Below are 23986 nucleotides of genomic sequence, written 5' to 3' on the forward strand. Positions count from 1 at the left end.
TATGGAGCACCTATCGGCGATCAAACTCCTCTCGGGCGTTAACTATCGCAGGTTGAGCACTGTATGATACAAAAAAAACAAAACAAGTATCTGCCCGTTGTGCCCTTGGATATAAGCGCAGCAGACCTCCGTATTTCATGCACTGAACGCGAGGGAAGAGTTAGAACGCCAAAGTGTGCTCTTCATTTTTCATGCCATGACTGTCCGTGCTGAGACAAGCTGCAGGTACAATGGAGTCAACTGAGCGTTCATCGCATTCCTCTCGTGTAGTGGCGCAATTAAAGTAACAATACCACTTGCACTGTTTCTTGTCTAACCTTCGCCATGGTGATGGCACTCCTCACGGAATTGATATGCTAGCCCGTACTTTGAAGTGAGTGAGTGGACCCGCCGCGGTGGCTCAGTGGTTAGCGCGCTCGGCTACTGATCCGGAGCTCCCGAGTTCGAACCCGACCGCGGCGGCTGCGTTTTTATGGAGGCAAAACGCTAAGGCGCCCGTGTGCTGTGCGATGTCAGTGCACGTTAAAGATCCCCAGGTGGTCGAAATTATTCCGGAGCCCTCCACTACGTCACCTCTTTCTTCCTTTCTTCTTTCGCTCCCTCCTTTATCCCTTCCCTTACGGCGTGGTTCAGGTGTCCAACGATATATGAGACAGATACTGTGCCATTTCCTCTCCCCCCAATTAAACTTTGAAGTGATACGCTGGGCACACACGTTTAATTTTCGCGCGAACTCGCTCGCCAACGTTGTCCCTCTTTTGGGCAGTGTACGAGTCAGCGTATTTGTGGCTTCAAAAACTGTCAACAGATGGCGCGAGGCTCATGAGTCCTGTTGCTCATGCGCGGTGCCGCTTTTGGAAGTTTCTTTTGTTCGCGGATAACTCAAATACCGCAACTTTCACTGCACCACGCTGTTGATGTTTGTGCTCTTCAAGATAAGGCGAGGCGTGTGTGCCGTAATCGTTTGTTTTAGTTCACCTCGCTGACTGAAAATAGTAGCAAGTTTACCGACTCTATCGCCGTATCGCACAATGAGTCCCCGAGCTGCCCAGCAGTCCCGTCAGAGAGAACACCCGAGTAGAACGACCTCGACTCGTTGACGCCCACTTGTCAAACCCATGACCTTTTGACCCTCGACGGCTTCTTTCTTTGGGTCCCTGGGACATAATCCTCGGTGACGACGGGCTTCAGACTGTCTCCGTGCAACTTTTCGGAAGAGATGCCTCGAGCCGACAGCCGCATAGACTCCGCGGGACTTCGTACCGATACATGATCCCACGCATCTGGCTGGCGTCGTGTTTCGACACAAGTCCCCCGCCTTCTGATCGTGTGCGGCTTGCGTTTGGTTACGCTCCAAGTTTCTACGCCTGGCAAGGAAGTTTAGCATTTTTGTTATTGGTCGTCGTGCACAGCGCCATAATGAAGAGCGTTTTTGGTGGCGTTTGGAACAGAATCGACGCCGGTAGATCTTTCCTGCCAGCCAGTATGCGTTACGACGTGATCCGCCAGCACGACTACGGTGGCGCTGGCATGAGTTCAAGAAATCTCGAGCTGGATCCTCCCTCGAACAGTGCTTATTCCGACGATGAGGACACTTCTGAAGAAGAGTGGCAGGAACCCAAGCGAGCTGAAGAGGTAAAATGTCGAAGCGAAGACGAATGGAACTTTTTCGACAACATAGTACAGCTCCTTGGTGACGCCGACACTGTGGAGGTAACCAGAAACGTTTCTTGCTCCCGAGGCATCTTCTGGGAAGAAAGCTGGCTTAGCGACTTTTTCTTGCATTTTTGTTCATTTTTGTTTGGGGTGGGTCGGGAGTGTACTTACATGCGTGACTTTTGAGAGTTTAGACGGCATGGTTGTCGTGGGAGCCGCGGGCGTGGTGTACGCCGATTAGCGTTGCTGAAAAACGTTACTTTATGATGGCTCATAAATTTGGCTACTTCTGTGTGTCAACTCGCAAAAGTTTCGCTCTTAAATCAGAGTGTCTTCATCGGAGGACTGCTAATTAAGAGTGTGCAAAGAAATCAGTGGCTTGCATTGCACAGATATGGACGGCTAAATGCGACTGTAAATTAAAGGCTTTGTGCGTGTATAATTCGAAGCTAAATTTGAGCAGTTGATTTCTGCTCTGAAGTGAAGTGTTTTACTACAACTACTAATTTTAGAATATATATTTTTCTGCAACTGCTACAAAGCTTGTGCGGCGATGCTTTTGAGATAAAAGCCTGGAACTGTATTTTGAATTTGCAAGTTATGATTGTCTGTTCAGCATGGAGTGCATTACAATTACGTCATGAACTAGTTGTGTTTTATCAGCTTTTTTTTTGCTTGCTTGCTGATTGTCTACATATTTAACCTTTCCATGTACAGCAGCAGTCACAACTCCTGTTAAGGCTTCTTGCTTGTACAGTTACCACATGTTGCTAGAGCAACTTGTACAGCATTCAGTTCGTAGTTTGCTGGGGATGCTAGTCTACTCTGTCATTGTCAAGGTTTTGTTCTCTTTCCGGGACAAAAGTTTACCCAGCAAAGGGCAGGCTGTCAACCTCGTGTCAAACCCATTGTCTTGTCACTTCACCTTTTGGTATTGTGTCACTGTGTGCATACGTGTGACAGATGAAAAAAGGCGGAATGGAAGTGTGCATTTTTTAAAGAAAGTTGAGACCATTACACCCAATTTTTATGGCGATCTACACACGTTTCTGTTATGTCTTGTACTGAATGCTCCTCACAAAGTTCCTCAAAAAACAAATTCCACCATGCAGAGATTCATGCACTACATTATCATGTTTCACATTTAGTGGAATTCATTGAAACATTGGGAGAACTTTATAGGCCAATACATCTGAAGGAAACAGCAGTTGGCAATTGCTGACAGCCTGTGGGTGCTGTTTTACTCCACAACAATGTTCGAAAAGACTTTGTAGCGACAAAAGCGGCGCTCTTCTCATGAGGCTCTCGAAATGGTTGCTATGGCGATGCTGGCGTAGACTCCTGGAGCAGAAGCCAGGGCGTTGTCGGTATGCATGGCGCGTGGCTTTGAGGGGCCGACTGAACAATTGCACTCTTTTTTTGTGGCGTTATGGCATAAGTATCTGTCTTTTTTTAATGCATCGCTGCTTGGCTGCCAATGAAGATGTGTAAAACGAATAATCATTATTTTTAATTTTTGAGATGAAAATCAGTGGTTGTACGTTTCGTGACGTCACTAATGGGAGGTGAGAAATGGAGATCGCCACCCCAGAAATTTGCCTGGTGCTTATTTTTATCCCTGAAGAGGAGCTTAATTTTGCTCGCTTACAAACACCTTAAGGGTGGTATTTGCATTCGGTTATGGCAAGCGTATATATCACAGTCTCGTTGCATTGCCCCAATTGATTCTTTTTATTTTATCTTGAAAAGGAGCAATATCTGCCAATTGAAAAATGTACTCCCCTTTTACATACGCCACCCTCATAAGGATATCCTAGAGCAGGCCTTGGTATGGTAAAACAATTTCGCTTTCATAGATCATTCCTAGCTGCCTCTGCGGTAATGGTGCTCGGCTGCTGATCCGAAAGATGCGAGTTCGAACCTGGCCACAATGGTTGCATTTCGCCTCCATCAAAATAGAGATCCATGTACTGTGCAATTTCAGTGCAGGTTAAAGAATGTCAGGTATTTGAAATTATCTGAGCCCCCCCCCCATTACAGTGTCCCTCGTAGCCTGAGTTGCTTTGGGACGTTAGACCCCATAAACCAAACTATAAACTATAGATCATTCCTTTCAGGCTCCGACACACATTCTCTTAATAAAGTAGCAGCTCTTATATTCACATATACATATACAGAAAAGTGTCCGCAGCATTTACCGGTGTTCATGCAATGGAAAGAGTTTTTAACATTTGCCGAGCGCCTTATGCTGTTTACTGCAGGGATAGCGGCTGCTTGCCATTTTCTGAAAACTGCGTAGCGATCACAAAAAGTGGCACCCGCCTTACCAGAGACAGAACTGCAAACCTTTCAATTGACTTTTCCTGAGGTGTACTACTCCATCGGCATTCTCTCCCTCATTCTCACAAAAAAAGAAATGGTTTTTCTTTCCTCAAACCCCGGGGCCTTTAAGCTGTTCATTGCATCCCATAACTTTATCTTTTTCTTCTTTCTTTCTTGTTTAAGTCTACTTCTTTATTGTATGATTTTTTCGTGCTTCCTTTAACATTACCTTTTCCCACTCCTCCGTTCGTTCTTCTTCCGCACCCATTCTCTCTTGCTTTACCATCGCTTCGCACTCTTGTCGAGTGGTTTCACAATAATGCTCCTCTTCCTGTTTCACTTTAGCCATTCTTTGTTCACTTCCTTCTTGAGCTTCACTGATTATCGCTTGTAATTGCTTGTCAACTTTGCCCGTGTTCGCTGGCCGCCTACATGCTCTTCACTGCACTTTCTCTGTCCCGTATGGTTTTTTGCTCTTTGTGCCCTTGGCTGGCAATGCATCCTCAGTGTGCCCTGCTCAGGTGACGTGTTCATGTCTGGCTAGGTGTGGAGGGGTACCATATGTGTGGGGTATTTACCCCGCGTTTTGTTGTTTTTGTATATTTTTATGTTCTCGAAGCACTCCATTACCCGCTTTTCTTACCCCAACAAGCCCAAACAGCCACCCTGTTCTAGTGGTAGTGCTCAAATTTGCCGAATGCAGCAACGCGGACTGCTAGCTTTTCTCCTCCAGTATTCGATGGCAACGGCACTTGTGGCCGACCACTTCTCTTTAGCCCTTCCCATCGAAACCTGCTTTGCTCTTGCTACTGTAAAGCCTTCTGAAACACTGTAACTTCACTAAATAATCGCAGTAAAGGAAAGAAATATTGTGTCATTTCATTCTGGTGAACAAGCGAAGGGCATAAAAATTCTTGTACTAATAATTTCTTCTTATGGCCAGGTTTTCGTTCAGGTTACAGACTATTTCCATGTCATAAAGGAAAGGTGTGGAACTTGCATGAATATGGGCAGAGTTTAATGGCATACTTAAGCTGTATCTGACCATAGTGTTAAAGGGACTATGCAACGAATAAAAAGTCACTTGTAAATGTTTTCAATGCTTAGAAATGATGCTAAGAAGCATTCACACAAAGCATGAATCCTCGGAAATGAGCCGGCAATTTATTATGAACTTTTAAAAATCGTGTTTTTCAAAATTCGCGGCCGATTGGTGTACTCGTAGTGACCGATTTTGGAACTAAAATTGTGGAACAAAGACGTCACTGTACCATGACGTCGCCAGGCCACCACACACTCTCATTCGCTGGAGCCACGGCAGCCACGACGTCACAGGCACACTTCCGGTAGCCGTGAAAATCGTCTGCTCCTGCCGCTGCGCGACCCTCTCGGGCAAGCGAGCCAGGGCATTGCCTTCGCGCATATGGTTTCAATTTTCCTCTGCCGCCTCCTTCTGTCGGGAGTTCCGGAGCCATTCGCACGGCTCTTCGTGCGCACGCATAGGGCTGGATGCCCATCGCGGCCGTAAAAGCGAGCAGTCACACCTCGAGGTCCGGGTTTATTACTGCTAATTACCACAGATGACAAGCAAAGAAACCCGACGCGCGCCGCAATCCAGGAAGGACAAGAGGCTGGAGAGATGCCGCCACGCCGCCGACACTGCTGCTGGGGGGCTAGGAGCGACAACCGGAAGTTGCAAAGTAAACGTCATCTAATGACGTATTCAAAGGCGGGGCGCAGTCCCAGACCTGTTTTCTTTATTTTTTTCTGGTGCTCCTCGTGTACAAGTTGAGGGGGGAGAGGAGGAGCGGAATTTTTAATCGTCTATATCTTCGCTGTTATTGATGCTAGCTCAAAAATTCTTGCACTGGGGTGACGAGTGATCGAATGCCTATCTCTCGTCTGCTTTACATAATCTCAATTAATTTATTGCATAGTCGATTTATTAATTTACATCCAAAAGTTATGTACTGGTAACTTATGTGTGCGTCATCTCACTTCTACGCAGAGACGCAATGACCGTGAGGCCATCCGGCAGAAGCTGGCCATGGACACAGATGTGGAGGAGTCCTTTGGAATCGAACGCGCCAACCGGAAGCCCAGCCTCGCTGTGAGGCTGCAAGAAAGCAAGAATTTGCAGATCTGCTTCATGAATGAGACTGCCGCTGAACTAGACTCTTTAGAGCTGGCTGGAGCGACAGCGCAGCCACAAGACGATGGCAGCAGCCAACAGTCTGCCAGTCAACAAAGGAATGCCAACACTTCTTCTGTCGGGCTCCCAAATGGACTTCTGAATGCAGGCTCTGACATCTCCCTGCTGCAGGTCAGTAGTGCTCTGGGCATGGTGTAGTAAACAATTTAAGGGACACTGGAATTATAATTCTCAGGCCATGCCCACGGAATCATCTGCAAATAAGCAATTGGATCTTATCACTGTGCTTCAGAATTTTAATTTCTGTACAGAATGCGGAAGTAGGGAAGACAACTGGTAACCACTGTGACAGCATGCTGCTTTATGTAATAATATTGTTGGCCTTTTTGGTTACATTGGCTTCTGGATGCTAGCTGAACGAAAAACTCATTCTTCTCGGTAAGCCAGCAGATCAAATCAAATCAAAAATAGACATGTGCAGAGGGTAAAACATTTGTCTAAATAACCAGCATTCTGTGTTCTAGACTGAAATTGAGGGCAGAGGGCAAAGGGTTTTTCTAGGTAGCCTGAGCTGTGTGCTCCGGACTGCGTGCGCAATGTCTAACAATAACACCCTGTTGAAGACAAGCTGCACATACGTGTGGTCACACTGATGGAATTGTTTCTCCTTGCTGGATGCTCTAAAACCTGCCCAAAGTGGTCGATGATTTTAAGCTCTCAGGCGCATTATTTTGTTGTGAAATACAGGTTGAAGACCAAGCTGCACTTGGGAAGCACTCCCTGTCACTATGAATACTACACTTGAGACCTTCCCATGTGCTTTTTTATAACATGATCAGTAATGTCACAAATTGTGTTATATTACAGCTGAGGAAATACAGATGGAAAGGTAGAAAACACTTTTCCCATTAAAAAGATGTGTCTGACTGCATGCAAAAGGCAATGAGAATAGTAAGGATATTCTGACCCTTTATTTCTAAAACCACTTAGACCTCATGGGATATTTACTTAAGTGTTCTTTTAATTTTGCTCATTCAATGCAAAAGATGTTCTCGCATTGACACCACTGGCATTGTCATGTGATGTCACTGAAAACACATTGAGTAGAGTGGGCCAGAGATAAAGAAATGCTTAGCGGAAAGCTGCAGCATTGTCCCTTGTTCCTGTCATAGCCAAGAGAGTAAAATGCCCAACAAAAACTTGAATGACACTATCTGCAGCCAGTGATTATTGGGACGTGGTGGAGCCCGCTAAGAGGTAGTTTCACAAAAACTTTAGCTAGGACCTTCTAACTTTAACAAATGTGTACAGGTTTTTTGGAAGCACTGTTCTTTTTCTGTTTTGGGCTTTGTGCTCAAATAACTAATTGTGCATTTGTTGATTTCGTAAGTGAAAAATTTCAAACCCATTGCAAATTTGACTGTTTTCACTTGGCGAAAGCAAATGTTCTTGTTTTTCACTTCACCATACTCATTGAAGACTGAAAGACTGAAGCCAAGCAACGTGGTTTGGGCCATGAAATATTTTTTTCTGGAACTTTTTTAGTACCGCAGGTTCTGCAAGAACTCCGAGACCTGCAGTCATAAAACAGACTTGTTAGGAGGTTTCTTATGATGTTGCAGTGTGAATATTTAGCTGCCTTATGATGTTCCAGCATTTGGGAACTTATGATCATTGCAGACCAGCACGAAGCCAAGCCAAAATGCTACTCCTGCTACCAGGCGAGGCTCGCAAGAGGAAGCGGCCCCCAAACGGCCATCGTTCTTCTTTAACCGTCGCAAGAGCTGGCGCCAGAAAAAAGCTGATGGCAGCAATGGCGAGGCCAAGAAGGAGTCCTCGTCGGAGCGGTGGAACGGCGAGGACTTTGCTACCCGCCAGGCACGGCTCCAGGCTGAAGCGAGGGCAGCGCTGGCGCAGGCCAAGGAGATGGCACGCATGCAGATGGAAGTGGAGCGACAGCAGAAGAAGAAGTCGCCCATTGCAGACATTGTGAGCGCGACTCTCCGTGTGTCGTCTGCTTTCTCAAAGAACACAATCCTTAGAGGTCTCTTTATCTTGACATCAGGAGCTAAATTGATGAAGCTAAATTGTGGTTTGCTATGAAGTGTGATAATTTTGGTGTGTGCGGGTCAATGATCACTGCACCGAAGAGAGTTAGAGAAGTGGAGTCAAACCAGCGATCTGTAGCGGAGGAACTTTATGGTTTAGGTGGTTGGGCCATGAATAACTACATTTAGAGCATTTTTACAATAGAGGCTATAGGTTTAACATTTAATGCACCATCTTTTACGCAGTGGTACAGACCTCAGGCTTCTTTTTCCTTGCTGTTCAGTGTTGTAAAAGGCTAAGAGCTATAGTTTTTCTTTGTGCAGTCTGCCCTATTATATATTTTGACACTTTAGTGTGCCTTGAATACACAGCTTGCCACAAACAGGGCAATATAGCTGAGCGAGCAGCTTGTTCTGGCAACCCCAGAGGAGACTAATGACGAAAGGAATTTGGAGTCTACTAAGTGCAAACACTTGCAGCAAGGCGGTCAGTAAACTGTTATCCAAAATTTACAAAACTGGTTCCCATCAATTATAATTCTTCACAGCCTCAATCCCAGCATTATTTGTTTTTGCGTGAATGTAGGAATTTGTTTTTGTCATTAGTGCAGCAAATATACAATACGAAATGCATTCATTGGCACAGACCTGGATGTTTCAGGAATGCCTGAATGGGTTTCCTCTCTGCATCTTTCGCTTCAGTCTTCCATTGCCAGTACTACTTCCTTAGTTGCCACTACGAGAGGCTTTAGTGGCCTGATTTCAGCCCTTACATCCTCTGCCATTTTGTATTTCAGGTTGGCATCTCCTTCCCCGACAGCCGCCATCGGCTGAGCCGACAGTTGCTGAATGACATGAATGTTGCGCAACTGCAGGTGATTGTCAACGACCTCCACTCACAGATTGAGAGTGAGTATTCCTTAGATCCTTTTCATAAGTGATGTTTCTTTTTTAATTTGCACTAAATGAAAGACATGCAGTCTTTAGGCCTCATTGAGGGCACGTAATTTGAAATAAATGAAGAGATTTAGAAACTCAACTTCACGAGCACTGATGTAATATTTCAAGTTGATAATTTTAGGGACTGTAATTCTGCTTGCGCACAAAGAAATCTAGTGTAGTGCTTAATGGCTGAGAGGAGTGTGCCACGTTGCTATTTTCATGTAAATTATGCTATAAGCACCAGTATTAGACAATTTCAGCGTCATAAAATGGTGATGCTGTTTAGCTCATTCTGTGACTGGCACTGACACATAGAGAATGTTTTTTTCTTCGACAGCGGCTGCATAGTAGTGTTAATGGTTTGCGGACTGGCAGATTCCTGCTTCAAAAGTCAATACGTAAACAGTTTTACTCCATTTTTTATGTCTGACAATGGATATGCTACATTGAATTTGTAAAACGAGCTACAGCCAGATGGTGGTTCTTAGATGGATTCAAGGAGCAAGACAAATTCATTCTTGAACTGAGACTGTTTGGAAGAGTGCCATTTTAGTTTCTTTATTTACTGTTTTTGATTGCCTAATGAATGCATGCCCTCCCAGTGGCTTTCAAAAAGTATAGTTTTTCTTAATGTTTTACTCTGAATATTGAATGCGCCCACCAAACTTTGAGGTACTTTCTTTTTTGGAAAAAGTGTGATCATTATGCAAGTAAAACCTGTATTTGTTTATTTATTGGTGACCATTATTTGGCTGCAGTTAGATGGGAGTGCTTTCTCTGAAGTCTGCATGAAAAAAATGTTTGATTCAGCCTTACTTTTTGGCACCTTTCTACCCTTTTCTATGCATTTTGTTGTGTGGCCCACAGTGGTGCGAGAAGCAGAGTAACCACATTTATTTAAGAGTGAGCCCGGCCACAGACGAAGGTGGCGTGGCAAGTCCCAGAGCGTAGCGTAATGGCTGCCGTGCCAGTGAGGCGCCTGACTCATTCTGTTGGGCTCGTACTCTAGGTTCTTCGTGCAGAAGTGGTGGTGCTAGAGTAGCATCTAAAATGACATCCCTGCTTGCCTTCACGCAGAAAGTAGGTGAAAGTGTAAAAGCAGAAAGCTAGAAGTTAAACTTCAGAATTGTTCGTTGCAAAACGAGACCAGGAAAGTGGCATACTCTTGTGAAAGCTTTATGTAAGCCGCTTTAAATGCCAGGTGTGGCTTGGCTGTTAAAAAGGCAATGAGCAACTCCCCAAATTTTAATGTGGTGGTGCCAAATGGCTGGCTGGTAAGTGCTGTATGACGCTGCATGGCAGTGTAACTTCTTTGCCAGTCAGTTCTTGTAAGTCCACAAGTCCACAGCAGCGTTTGCAGCTTGACAATGCTGGCTCACACAGTACTCTGTGTCATCAAGCACAGCTACTCATGGATGTCACAAGTGAGCTGTATCTTCGTGCTGTCAGCATGGGGGACTAGCCTTCAGTTTCTTTTTGTTTTTCTTTCATATTTAGTCTCTTGGCTTGTATGATCTGTGCTTTAAAGCTTAAGAAAAGTGCCACAGCCTAAAGGTAATAAATGTCACTTTGGTCATCAGAAGACAACTGAATGCCGTGCTGACTGGATGAAGCATGTGTACTATAGATTTTCTTTGTGGCGATTTGTGTTCAGAAGACGATCTTAGAACAAGCTCTGCTGCTTTTGAAGCCCAACACTGTTTCCAGTTTGTTTGATAATGGCATCATGTCCAAATTTGCAGTGGGAAAAATTGTAGACTAATAGTCAAATATCTTTGAAAATATCTTGGCTATTATGGTGGGAGCTTTTTCAGGTTAATGTGCTCAATATATTTACCACACTGACTTGCAACTACATCCTCATGATTTACTCTAAATGCAATACTATTTTGGTGTTTGCATTCCGTCCCAAAGAACATAATGTATCTCGCATTGACTTTGTCATATTTTCCATAAAGACTTCTGGTATAGCTTCTTGTACTGTGGGCATAATGCTTCGGGGCTGAATAGTGAGTCTTACCACAAAGCCATGCTGATATTAATGTGCCTACTTTCAGAAGTGCATGACATCTTTCCAGCTCTCGGCTTAAGTTTGACACTTTTCGCAGAGATGTGAAGGAAGAGGGTTTTGGTTGGCTGTCCTGTGCAGGCGAATGGAAAGAGAAATGAAAATGATGAAAGAGCAAAGAGAGGAACGTAATAATGCATGTCAGTGAAGGATGATCATGTGGCACTCTTGAGATCTTTATGTAGAGTTATGATGTGTTGCCGCTTTTTTTGCTGCAGTTAAGTTGATGGAAGGCAGGTCCACTTAGTTTCTAGCGGTGATTGAGTGCAACTGACATGTGACCATGAGGGTGAGTGAACTCTGCAAAAGCAGAACATGTGGGCTACAGAAATGAAATGCTGAAGCAACCTTTGCTTTGCCCATTACTTGTCACATGTGCATATGAAATATTTTCATGAAGCTCTCTTGCTTCCGTCTGCAGCCCCTTGTTCACTTCTTGCACCCTGCAAATTTTTATCGCATAGGCGTTGCCCATTTCATGACTTGAGAAGGCTGACAAGGCAGAGCTGCTTACTAGACTAAGCTCATCAGTGCATGTGGCTCATACTTAAGCATCCAAAGACTGTGGTGTTTGCTGAAAACACATATTATGTAGGGACAATGTGAAGGCAATGTCAAGACATTGTCAAGAGATCTTGTGAAAGGTATAAAATATGTCTCCTAACCCCATCTCTGTCACGTCAAAGCTTCAAGTGTTGCAGAAAAATGGGTTCTCAAAATATTTTGTGTCATCCTCGGTTCTGTTGTTGCATTCTAAGTTAATAAAGAGCACATATTTTGTGTTTCTATTAAATCCACTGGGAAAAATCCACGTTAAATAGAGTGACTACACCTGATATGATTACTAACCAACGTCTTCTCTATCCTTGTAGATTTCGTATGCAATGCTGCAGTGAAGGCTGTTTCATAGCTGTTTATAATGCTTCTCTTTATTTCTGTATAATTCTCGAAACATCTTATCAGGGACTTATGCTGCAATCATTTTCAGGCCATAACGAAGATCTGGTCAAGTTTTTGCTGGAGAGGGACGACCTTCACATGGAGCAGGACTCCATGCTAGTTGACATTGAGGACATGACAAGATACCTGTAAGCAAGCGTTTTTATCATCTGCTTTAGCATTGCACGTTGTGTATCAAGAACCTGGGAATGCATGGTCAAATTTTGGCAGGCGATGGCATTCTGCATTTTAGTGCGTTATCATTACCACATTATGCGACAGTCGTATGTACAAACCACAGTACCGCAGCAGGACTTCCGAGCCGTATTTCACTAACTGCTTATGGCATGCTGATTCGGTTTTTGCGTTGTCATTAAATAGTTTAGCTTCTTTTTAACACAACATCCCACAGGGTGTAGTGTATGGACAGAAGGGCTTTAAAAAGGATTGCATCATGTTGTGTGAACTTAAGCCATGTAGCAGCAGAAGTAATTTAAAAACCATCTACAACAAAACTTTAGTTGTGCCAGAATGCCTCTTAACTTAACATGTTGATTATGCCGTAAAACTAATCTTGATGATGTTCTACGTTTGTTAGAAAGGCAGTACTGTATAGTTTTTGGGTTTAAAAAGCTGACTCATGCACCTGGCGATGTACCATGCAGTTAAGCAACTTACTCGTCATGATGTAAGTACAGGTCACTAAAAGCCTTCCCCAAGCCGTACCCAGTGGAAATGAACAGGTTACGGACGGCGTGCAGTGTAAGACAGGTGGTTGAAAGGTGGCTTGGCATTCTTACTGTGGTACTGGGGAAAAAAGCATTAGGAAATTTTAGGCGCAGTACCTTGGCGAAGCTCTGTGTAGACATCGGAGGCATGAACATGCACGCTGCATGCATTTCTGAAGTGCTGCAAACAGCAAACATTTTGCGATATTTAGCGATCTCTTTATTCCATGTGGCATTTTGGGTGTGGGTCCTTGCTTGGTATGGTCAAATGAATCGAAAGTCCGCAACTCTCGTCTCAATTCTAGGCGAAAAAGAAGGTGTTCACAAAAGTTGTACTAGCAGCTCTATGTCTCTTCGGTGAAAGAAGGGTGAAAGCGGATGCCCTAAGACATAAGGTGGTCTCTGCTCACATGTGTTCGTTCGCAGTGCTGTAAACTTATGTGCTTGGCCTCCACGTTGTTAACAGTACATGCTTGGAATGCATACCTGCTTGCTTTGATTTCTGCTGGGAAGCAGTGAGTCTCTGAAACAACCACCGCTGCAGACCGTTTTTACATCATTTCCGGTAACGCGGTAATCGTGGCCCTCTTTTGAGTTTCATTTGGAAAAACAATGATTTTTACGAATGATTCCTTGTGCACTCACTTCTACTACGAATGCTATCTCATTTTTCCTTTACGACTGTGTTGACATGATACTTGAAGAATGTCTCTTTACGGCTCGAAAATTTGCGTTGCAGTTCATCTTTAATGCCAAGTCAGTCAGAAGCCAAGCAGAAGGTTTTTTTTATTTATAATTAGATAATATAAATAATTAGTTTTAAACGATGAATAACAAGTTTAGTTATCCAGGGGCTAGCTCTTCTGATTAACAACTCTGAAAAGCATCAGCACTTATTTTCATGTCTTTAACCATATAGATATAAATTTATTCACCTTATTAAAATATCAATCAATTCTTTCATCTCAATCCTCTGGATTTTGCTTAATGCTTATCGTTTTAGGCGGTCGCTATTGTTCGCTAAGCCCAATTTTTATAATACCATTGCACAAGGCTTCACGCAGTATGGAGCATGTTTTAATGAACAAAGCACTAACTCCACAAAGTGCATTCAGGTCTTACTTTCTGAAGTACTGTCAACTCATGCAGACACCAAAGGACCCACCTGAGAAGCCACGCATACTGGTGATATGCTAGGCCTAGTGGAGTAGAATCTTGATAATGCAGTCGCAGCTGTGGCACACGGCCATAAATAAATACTGTAATCCGTAAATAGATTTGCTTGAATCACGTCCCGTGCTTCTGTGCCAACAAGAATGTAAGTTCTCAGTCCTTAGTATGAACATAGATTGTACTAAACAGAGGTTTGTAGCTATAAAACACTTCCTGCAAGTCAATGTACCAGAAGAAAAGCTGAACCATTTTATTTAAAAATAAAAGAGAAGTAAGGTAACTTGGTAATTCTTGCTTATGGTAGCTCACAAAAAAAAGTCTTGGACAACCTTACCTTGAGTTTGAACTTGATTGTTTCATCTTCTGTTTTTGTGTTCAGGGGAGCCAAGAACATGACTGCATCCCACGATGGCTCTTCGGTATCACTGCCTCATCCAGCAAAGACAATCCCCTCCAAGTGAGGAGGAGCATCTGGGACTGTGAAACAGTTCTACAAAGCTGAAGGGAACATACTTGCATGATGTGCTCTGCAACTTTTTTTTTTGTTTTTACTCGGTGATCCGTCTTTTTCTTAGGACGATGTCTTTATGGGAGGGGATTTTTGTGAGGTGTCTCTTCTTTTTTATCGCTATCAGAAGAATCCATTGGAAGTGTCGGAAATACAATTGGGACCACCTGAAAACTATAATTGGAAACGTGGAGTTTTCTGCTGGTTCGAGTTGTTTTTCCTGTGCTTCCAATTTCTTTAATTTTGACTATACTCTTCAATCACAAAAAGCAACTACATTGACTTCCTTGGATAGAACTATCACTGGCTTGAAAACTAGAGCATCTGTGGGTCTTACTGTGACCAGATTTGTGTTTGTCGCCTCAGAAACGAGCAGCATTGAGAGACAAAATCACTTGGCTAGCTGTCTGTATGTCTCTGCTGCAAAACCCAACACCGAGTGAGTGTTTTAAGTGTTGTTGTATGTTTTTTGTGCCAAGTCTTGCTTTTTTAGGCAGCAGTGGGCATTCAGACATTACACATAGATGACAGCCCTTACTCATGTGTCTTAGGTTTATGTCATAAGTTCTGTAGGTCCAAAGAAACGATTTTTTAGTCTCGAAAAAGCATGCACATTGCTGTCCATGTGTTGCCAGGGTAGTATGAATTTGCGTTTACTTGCTTTCTTCCCTTGTTGTTTTTGTGTGGACGTTTTTTTTTATTAACCTTTAATGGGTTCTCAGTCATTGCAAGCATTATACTCGCCGGGATGGGACAAGGTGAAACGCTTACTCGCGGCAGTACCAGCACACTCCATCTTGTTCATCAGACAGGGAGATGTGCCATATTTATTCGCTGCTTGTCAGTGACTCCCTTGGCTAGAACTGGGAACATGCTATGCTGGGCTTGTTCTCCTGAGGCTTCCTCCTTTCGTCTCTTGTAAATAGATTTGCAGTTATTGTGAAGTAATGTACGTATTGCTAACCGTACTGTGTCACAATGTTAAAATGCTGCTTTTGTTTATTAGCTTTTTGGGTTGAGCTGCTGGTGTCAGTCATTTGAGCCACAACATGTGTTCCTTGTTTTTACCCTGAATCGCTGGGTTTCCTGGTTATGGTAAGTTGTGTCAACTTAGAAGCACTTTGTGCTTCCTGGCGTATAAACTACAGGATGTTATCGTTAACGGATTTGAAAGAACATGCCAAATTTAATGGCACTTTGAATGGGCATTTCTTATCTTTCACGTGTCCACAGTACCCTGCGTCCCATCAGTGACACAGCTGAACCAAGTGTACAGGTGGGCAAAAGATGGCTTTGTTTGCATGTGTTGCTTGCATCATTCTATCACGTCTTGTGTGCCATGTTTTGATAACACAGGTTGCACTGTGGTGAAACACCATGTTTGGGACTTTCATATTTTCTTATAACGTCACACAGCCTGACTTGACTTGTTCATGCTTCTTTTGTACAAAATGATGGATATTCTTTCAAATTGTTCTACTTTTGACTTCATGAAAAGTCAGTTTGAGAGCTGTTGTGCTTGAGTTATTTTCGCTTCATGTAAAATGGTTTTCCTGGTTGATGGTGGAAAGTTGAGAGCTCATAGCAAACGAGCCATTAAGATCTTCAACATTCACCAGCTTGAAATGTGGAGGAGCATGGGTGGCAGTGTGGCAAGGTTTAGTTTATTTTCAGACTGGACTCGATTTTAGGAGTGCTTTCTGTTTTGTGCCTGGGTTGGTGCCGGTGGATAGAAGTGTAAACTTCACACAGCTGACATTATGAGCTTTTTGTATCATGTGTTGTTGCTTCTGCTTCATACATCTTGTAGTATCATATTATGCACAGCATACTGCTAGACTTGTTAAACTCTTTCCAGGCTTTTTCTGAGCTAGATGTCATGCATTCCATATTTAGTGACTGCAGTGCTGCAAGTATGAAGGATTAAAAACATGGCTGGGCAATCCTTCTACATGATACGCTTGTTGCATTGGAAGTGTCCAGCATGTTTTAGCTCATTCAGTCCCTTCTTTCATAGTTTTGTAGTGTGCCATAGAGCTAACATGCGCATAATTATGTGCCATTCATCTTAGAACCTACTGTTCCTCTTATTGTCTAGCTGCGGGCCCTATCTTAGCTGACATGAAAGTGAGGCTTCATACTGTAAGCAGCTGTGTGGAAAGTGGAACACAATGCTCGCATCTCAGCAGTGATTTTTGGAGTGCAGGATATTGCTAAGCAAGGTGTGTGACTGGAGAACCTGTACAGCTACTTGGTAACTGAGTAATTTGGTTTCTGAAGTGGATACATCTGTATCTGTGTTGTAATGCCATTTAAGCTTTTACCTGCGTTTCTAAATGTCTGCCTCATCCTTGTGTCTGACTTAGGTAAACACTGTCCACCTAGATGCTGAACTTCGAGCAAGCATAGAAATATTTCTTGCGTTCAGTATGGCCAGCGTTTACTTTGCAACGTGATGTACTATAAATTTTTGTACTTTTCACTGCACTTAGTCCTTCTGATGATGCATTTGTCAACAGTGGATGCAAAGATCTAATGCTAAGCAGCAAGGAGGGCTTCTCCCTCATGCCTCGTGTATGTATTGGCACTTGCACAAGTGCTGAGTCGAAGTGCTGCGGAGAAGGAAGCGTGCAGATAACACAGTGTACTCATAATGGAAGGTTCTTCATCGCAAGCGGACTTTGTATGAAAGCAAAATGAGAAATCCAGCTAGGGGCAACTTGTAATGCATTAGAACTGATGCTTGGGCAAGTTGCTATTCCATTTGCATCCCGTGTAAGCACCAAGGACAAGTCAAAACATAGCATAAAAGGAGCGAAGTATTGTATGCGGTTTTGCGTCTTTGCTTCTATGCTGTGCAGAACTTTGTTGAAAAATAGAGAGCGGCTATAGAGGGTGTTCACAAGCATCAGCTCGCCCGACTTTTCATAGCGGCACTTGTGTCTGTGCCTGTTTTAACAAGTGTACAGAGAGCAGCAAACTGCGGCAAAGCTTTTTGAAGCACTCGTCTGTTTGTACGAAGCCTGTTTAACCCTTCCTGTACTGACGACATGCTTTTGTGTGTACTCTCTACACTTCTTAGTGCCATTTGTGAAGCACAGCTCTGCTGCTCGCACTGCTGTGTGTCACATTGTTTGTACACGTTTAATACCTCCTGTACTCAGTCCCAGTTGTTGGGGACAGTTTGTGCTGTATGTCCGTCAGAGATAAGTGTGTACCACTGCATGGACGATGTAGTAAAAGCCTTATCTCTCTCCCACTCTCTAAAAGGAAGAAGAGAAAGAAATCATGAACAGCTTATGCATAAGTCACCGACCACTGTTCATTTTTATTGAGTGCTCTCGTGTTTTTTTTTGATGTCACATACCTTGTTTTCATGTTTGGGCATTCGATCTTTGCACAGCAGACACATTCTCCTAGTGCAAGGCGGCTGCACATGACTCGTAGGCTGCATAACTTCTACAGAAACTACTTTTCAGTTGTTTTTTTTTGCAGGATCATATGAGTAACTACGAGGAGTGCTGTATCTTTGCATGCCATAAAATACTCCACTCAGCTTCGTATGGCTACAGACTTGCACTTTGAATTGCCCCGTATTTACTGAAAGCCTTGCACTGGAATGTTGCATGTGTCTGTGAGTGCAGTTAGCCTGTCCATTGTTGTAATGTGTTTTCAATGTGTTGGGGCTGACACAGGATCACGCATAGTTTTGGGCAGAGTCAGCTGCTGCGCTACATCGTCTTGTACCGCATTGGACAAGTTGCTTCTGTGGCACTTGGGAGAAGGTTCTCAGTGTGCAGATGTTGTATTCCTCTGTGCGTGACTTTATTTATTAAGCCAAGTGAGCGGACCACTCGTGAAAGGGTCCATATTCCTTTTGAATGCTCTCGTTTGTAGTGTGTAAATGTTTAGGGAGAAGGCAAGAGAGCATGTGCTGCCTGTTCATTTTCACGCAGCGATATATGCCTGTGGTCAAGAAAGAGCTTTGTTAACGTGTCCGCCTCGCGGCATGTTTGCACATGTGTGATGACCTGCAAGCTGCGGAATCAATAAACGTACATTTAATTTAGGACTGCAGTGTTCTGAGAGTTAGTTTTCTTAGTCAAAAGTGGTACCAGGATTTTTTGATAGTTCATGAAACTAACCACACTGCAACATCACATGTATTGGAGGGCACAGTCTTCTATTAAAAGAGAGATCGGCACCAGGCAAAGCACACGTAGCCCAAAAGGTCGTCAACTTGTCTTTGTCCTGTAGAATGTGCGAAATATTTAGGAGGGCGTAGAACTTGTGCTAACTGCACATTTTCTGTTTGACAGATAAGTTAAGCTTTATGGGCTGATTTTATTCCACTTTGCATTTAACTTTATTAAATTAATGCTTTTTTCCCGACACCTGTAATTCAAGGAGAGGTTTAGGCAGAGTGGCAGCTTGCTGCCCTCTCAACTACACTGGTGCCTTTCATAGTGGCTGGTTCTGTCTTCAATAAAACTTCAGGGTAAGTTTCATGGCCACTAAAGCTATCAAGAACCCTGGTAATGCCACTGTGTATTGTATAACGCATGACAACCACCATCATAGCCGTTCCAGGGTCAAGTGCCACTAGTGGTGACTGTGCGACTGCTGCATTTAGTGGATGCTTGTTTTGGTACGAGTCCTCATATGGGAAAGTTACACGTGTTAGTGTCCCAAATTGATGCTTGCAGTCCAGTTCGGCTGGGCAGCCTTTGTCAAGGAAGCTTTTGCCAAATTTTCCATGAACTTATTTTCAAATTTTCCATGAACAACATATTACTGCAGAATCAACCAAGATGGACTAGGGAAATACTGTAGATGCACTGTCTTTCCATTCATCTTGTCCACCTCAGTGCTGTAGTAGATTGCACACAAATACGAACTTTGCCAAAGCTCATGCTCAATTATGGCGCATTATTAAAACAGGCATGTTTTGCTCTGTGAATTGTCACAGAAAGCTTCACCATAATCAACTTTGCCAAAGCTCATGCTCAATTATGGCACATTATTAAAACAGGCATGTTTTGCTCTGTGAATTGTCACAGAAAGCTTCACCATAATCCTCCCTCTCTGAAAACTCATCTTGTTTACACTCGGTGCTGAATCTGATTACTAGTAAGTCTGTGCAACATGACGTGCAGCAGGCCACTCTCCTATAATGTTGTCATATCGGCCAAAATTTCTTTTGTGGAAGTGTCCCGTGCATCTTTTGGCTTAAAATCTGAGCTGGGGTGGTATGCAGTCATGTGCAGTGGTTTCGTGGGCAGTGGAGTAAAGCAGATCAGGATTAGGCCATGGTCTGTTGAAATTTTGATTCCTTTTGTTTGCTCTGTTGTGCATAAGTTTAAGCGCTTTTTGATGAGAACCAACTATAGATCACCTTTCTTTTTTTTCTTCATTTGAAGTTAGAATTTTGTTTGGAGAGCTAACGCAGTCAAAGAATTGCTGCAAAACTATAGAATAGGCATTATTTTAGTGGCTGATCCTTTATTACCATCACATGCTGGCAGCTTGCATGGCAACATTTGGATCTTAGTGAACTCAAAGAAATGGCACCGTGTTGTTGTCGAAGCCAATTTTAGTGCGGCAGATGTGAAGGATAAAACAAAAAATGCAGTGATGAGGGGTGGGGGGTGGATTGCATGGAGCCTCAAATGCGGAAGTGACGACTGCGTGACGACAGGTGGCCCGTCTTTCCGGTTATGACATCTTTGCTGAAAATGCTTTTCCATTGCGTAACTAATTGTAGTGCAAAAGTTTTGAAGCCTATGGGAACTTCTACGCAACTGGCAAGTTTTAAGGCACCAGTGGTGGCGTTTTTCCTTTTTTGGAGCAAGGGAACGCGACTACTTTAAGCCACGCCTAGACGTGACCGTTGGTTGGGCATTCAGTAATGCGATGCCACCGTGCATTCGATGAACGGCTGTACCAGTGAATGGAGACTTTTAGTCTAATGCAGGCCCCATCATAAACCCACCTAGTGGGCACATCAAGATAATGGCACATCAAGATAAGCGCATTTTGCGTATATTTTAATGTTTTTTTTTTCTCAGGAAACACGTTTTCAGCTAGGCTTTTTGTGTTTCCACGGTCTCAAGCAGTCGTCGCATCATTCGCATAGATGGGAGAAACGGAAACTGCTTGAGAAAAGCGACAATGCATCTTCCCTTTCTTAACCAAAAAAAAAAAAGCAAGAATGAACTGTGAGCAGTTTTTGTGAAAAAAAAGAGAAAAAAACACAGCTGAGGGTCTCAGCCGGTTTCACACGAGATATTACACGCTACTGCGATAGCCTACGCCACGCTTGACATCGGTCACCCTCACGTTCAGAGTCTGGAGTTCAGATGAAAGGTGAATTAGTAAGTCGTGAAACTTGCTCTAGAACACGCAACATAAAAAATTCACTGAAAACCAGTTTTGCTTCCCTTCAGATAAACACAAGGAGCAAATTGAGTGCTGGCAGTATTTCATTTGTAGCTGAGTTACCTGTGCCGTGGGCATGAAACCTTATCGTGGCCAGTTTTAATCACATTTTGCTCAGGGACGCAGAGGGGACCTTAGCATAAAGCGATGATCCTGGATGGCGTGGCTTGCGTCTTCCGTATGTGACTTCAAAGCCATGGCGTTGGAGTGGAGCTTGCGTGCACGTGATCGTGGCCACTTTGAGGAATTGAACGAGTAGAGACACCAAATTTTAGTTGTGTGTTCTTTCGGTAGAATGATGCGCGAGTCTTTAGAAAATAAGGAGGGCGATGTGGATTGCATCAACAGGCAGCTTATAATTCATAATTGAATGGTTTTTTCTTAAGTTGTTTTGGTTGTAACGTCGTAATGGTGGTGATGACGTAAAATTAGTTGAGGCCACGTGATGCATACAAAGACTGCAGTACAGTCTCTGATTTTTTCGCTTTAATTCACTGCAGTTTTTACACAAGCCTGCCCAAGAGCTGGGTTGACAAAAATGAACGAGCAGCTATTATATCGCAGTTTTCGTATACCTTTGTGACTTCAACTCGTTTTTTACGTCACAGCCACCATTTGGATTTTGAAACTGAAAACGAAATGATAAGTGAAAAAAAATCAATAAATTATATTCTTCAGCTGGCGTAGGCAAATTCTACATTGTGGTTCATGTATGCTAGTGTATGGTGCGCCATTCCAAAGAAAAAAAAACTAATTAAAATTTTTTTGTCTCTATGCCTGTAAACATAACTAGACCATGCCTCACGTTGGTGCCAAGAAGCAGGTATTCAGGTTCTTCAGGCCACGTTCAGGCTGTGAAGAAGAACATCCGGATGTAGCGTACAATGCCGAGCATAGTGTCCTTGTCCTTGGGCATCTGAGTAACTAGGCAGTTCTGTCAGTACGAAAAAAAAGCACGAAAATTAAATAAATTTGTCTGTACTTTGTTGAAGTGTTAGTTCCTGATGTTCCTGATCATTCATGAGCCGCGGTGATTCAGTCGTTAAGGCGCTCGTCTACTGAGCCCAAGTACCCCGGTTCGAACCCGACCACAGTGGCCGCATTTCCATGAAGGCAAAACGCAAAAGGTGCCTGTGTGCTGTGCGATGTCGGTGCACGTTAAAGATCCCGAGGTAATCGAATTTTCCCCAGACCTCCACTACGGCATCTCTTTCTTCCTTTCTTGTTTCACTCCATCCTTTATCCCGTCCCTTAAGGCGTGGCGTGGTTCGGGTCTCTAGTGAGGTCCCCAGGGAGATATGCGAGACATTTACTGCATCATTTCCTTTTTTCAAAGCCAATGTTGATTTTGTTTTTCATGAAACACCATCGTGATGTGTCAAGCAGCATTGAAACGCTATTACAATGTTACTTCTTTGTTTTTGTCTGTGAACAAAAAGATATACTTTCAGCTGTTTTGTATAAGTTCAAAATATCACAGATATGAAAGACCTATTTTCTTTTTCCGACTATATTATGATGCAACATTGTCCTTTTCTTCCGTCAAGAGTCGTTGAGGGCGTAACTGTATGCCTTCAGTTCGTTTTTCAGTTTTGTCCTTTCGTGGATGCTTCCCATTGCGCTCATTTTCCGTATGTTCTAAATTATAAGTTTTCCGTCATTATCAGGTGGCATATTTTGCGGTTACATGCATTACTGCATATTTTTTAAGCAGTGGACGAAGTGCGAGGTTAACATAACTTCATCAAGACTTTCAGCATAGCGCAGTCTACTCCTTCACAAGTTTTGAAGAGATATAAGTTCAGAGGAGGTTCGGTTTTTCTATTTTTGCAGGAGAAACGCTAGAATGACCAACCAAGTTTTCGAGAAAGGCATCGTTTGCGCGAGCCTAAAAAAACTCGAGACTGACTGTTGTCAACATTTCCAAAGATTTGGCTTTGCTATCAGGCTCTACAATGGCTCCATGGACGGCGTCATGTGCAATGTCCTGATTTAAATAACAGGAGCCCAGCTAAAGCCACGCACATTTATGTAAAGATTTGGGTTTCCAGAATGATGCAGGTAAAGGAACACCTGGTGTGGATAGGCCGCGAATAAAGAAGTGGGATTTGATTAGAACAATTGAAATTCTTGTAGTGCAGGAATGATAGGATTCGTTGTATGCATCGCCCCAAACGCAATTTATATGGACCTTGTTATCAACTTCCCACGTTAAACCACGGGGCTGATTCTTGGCTCGTGCAGTTTGTCTCCTTGACTGAATTCAAGGTGTATTATGAGCGAAGAGGTTTATCAGGGAAATCTTGAAAATGTCAAACTTCCATACAATAATCTGTGATTTGGATATGTGTTTCAAAAGAAATAAGCCCAAAGCACTCTTCTATGCTTGTGAAAAATTGAATGGAGGTGACGGTGGAGGTTATGGAGTGGCCAAGATGGCCAACTGAAATTATTACAATTGAATACATTTACATGAACATCACGCATCATACAAAAACTCCAGCTGCCCCGAGCAGAAAGTCAAGAAGCTGCTGAAAAAATGGTGAATCATGCACTGATCTCCTGAAAAGGTTTAGTCTAGAGTACTGACGCATTAGGTTATTATGAAAAGGCATTTTTGAAATTGTTCCCTCATTTTGTAATAAAAGCACACGTAATCGCTGTTACTTTCACGCAGCGCAGAGAGCAGTTCTTCAATAAATTTGCTGTGTGAACAAACTTTCACTAAATGTATGATAAACATCGGTTGTTTTCGTGTACTCTAACATGGTCGTCCCACCAACCTCGTGCACAGATCTGAGTGCAGTAAAAAAAAGTTGAATTTGCAAAACTGAAATATATCTTTATGTTCACTACTGTATGATAATACATTGGTCTTAATGTCTTTTCTTTCTCACATTTTGGAAACATTACATGAAAAACGTAAGAATAACTGCTTCTTAACTGTAACCGAACATTTAGCAAAAATGTGAAACTTTTGCTAAAATGGTGAACCCTCTCCTTCTAACGGAT

At 43.2% G+C, this 23986-nt stretch overlaps 1 protein-coding gene across 3 annotated transcripts in view; it reads left to right on the forward strand.

The window, feature by feature from the left end:
* Schip1 (Schwannomin interacting protein 1) overlaps nucleotides 1-18608 on the forward strand; it is a 112029-nt gene extending 93421 nt beyond the window's left edge. For all 3 annotated transcript variants that reach the window (XM_077658845.1, XM_077658846.1, XM_077658847.1), the window contains 5 exons: nucleotides 5987-6301; nucleotides 7811-8119; nucleotides 8976-9087; nucleotides 12177-12276; nucleotides 14408-18608. In XM_077658845.1, coding sequence (XP_077514971.1) covers nucleotides 5987-6301; nucleotides 7811-8119; nucleotides 8976-9087; nucleotides 12177-12276; nucleotides 14408-14489 — 918 coding nt within the window. In that variant the 3' untranslated portion in view covers nucleotides 14490-18608. The remainder of the gene's footprint in view (nucleotides 1-5986; nucleotides 6302-7810; nucleotides 8120-8975; nucleotides 9088-12176; nucleotides 12277-14407) is intronic.
* The last annotated feature ends 5378 nt before the right edge of the window (nucleotides 18609-23986 follow it).

The sequence above is a fragment of the Amblyomma americanum genome, chromosome 3 (genome assembly GCF_052857255.1).
Source record: "Amblyomma americanum isolate KBUSLIRL-KWMA chromosome 3, ASM5285725v1, whole genome shotgun sequence".
Taxonomy (NCBI): Eukaryota; Metazoa; Arthropoda; class Arachnida; order Ixodida; family Ixodidae; genus Amblyomma; species Amblyomma americanum.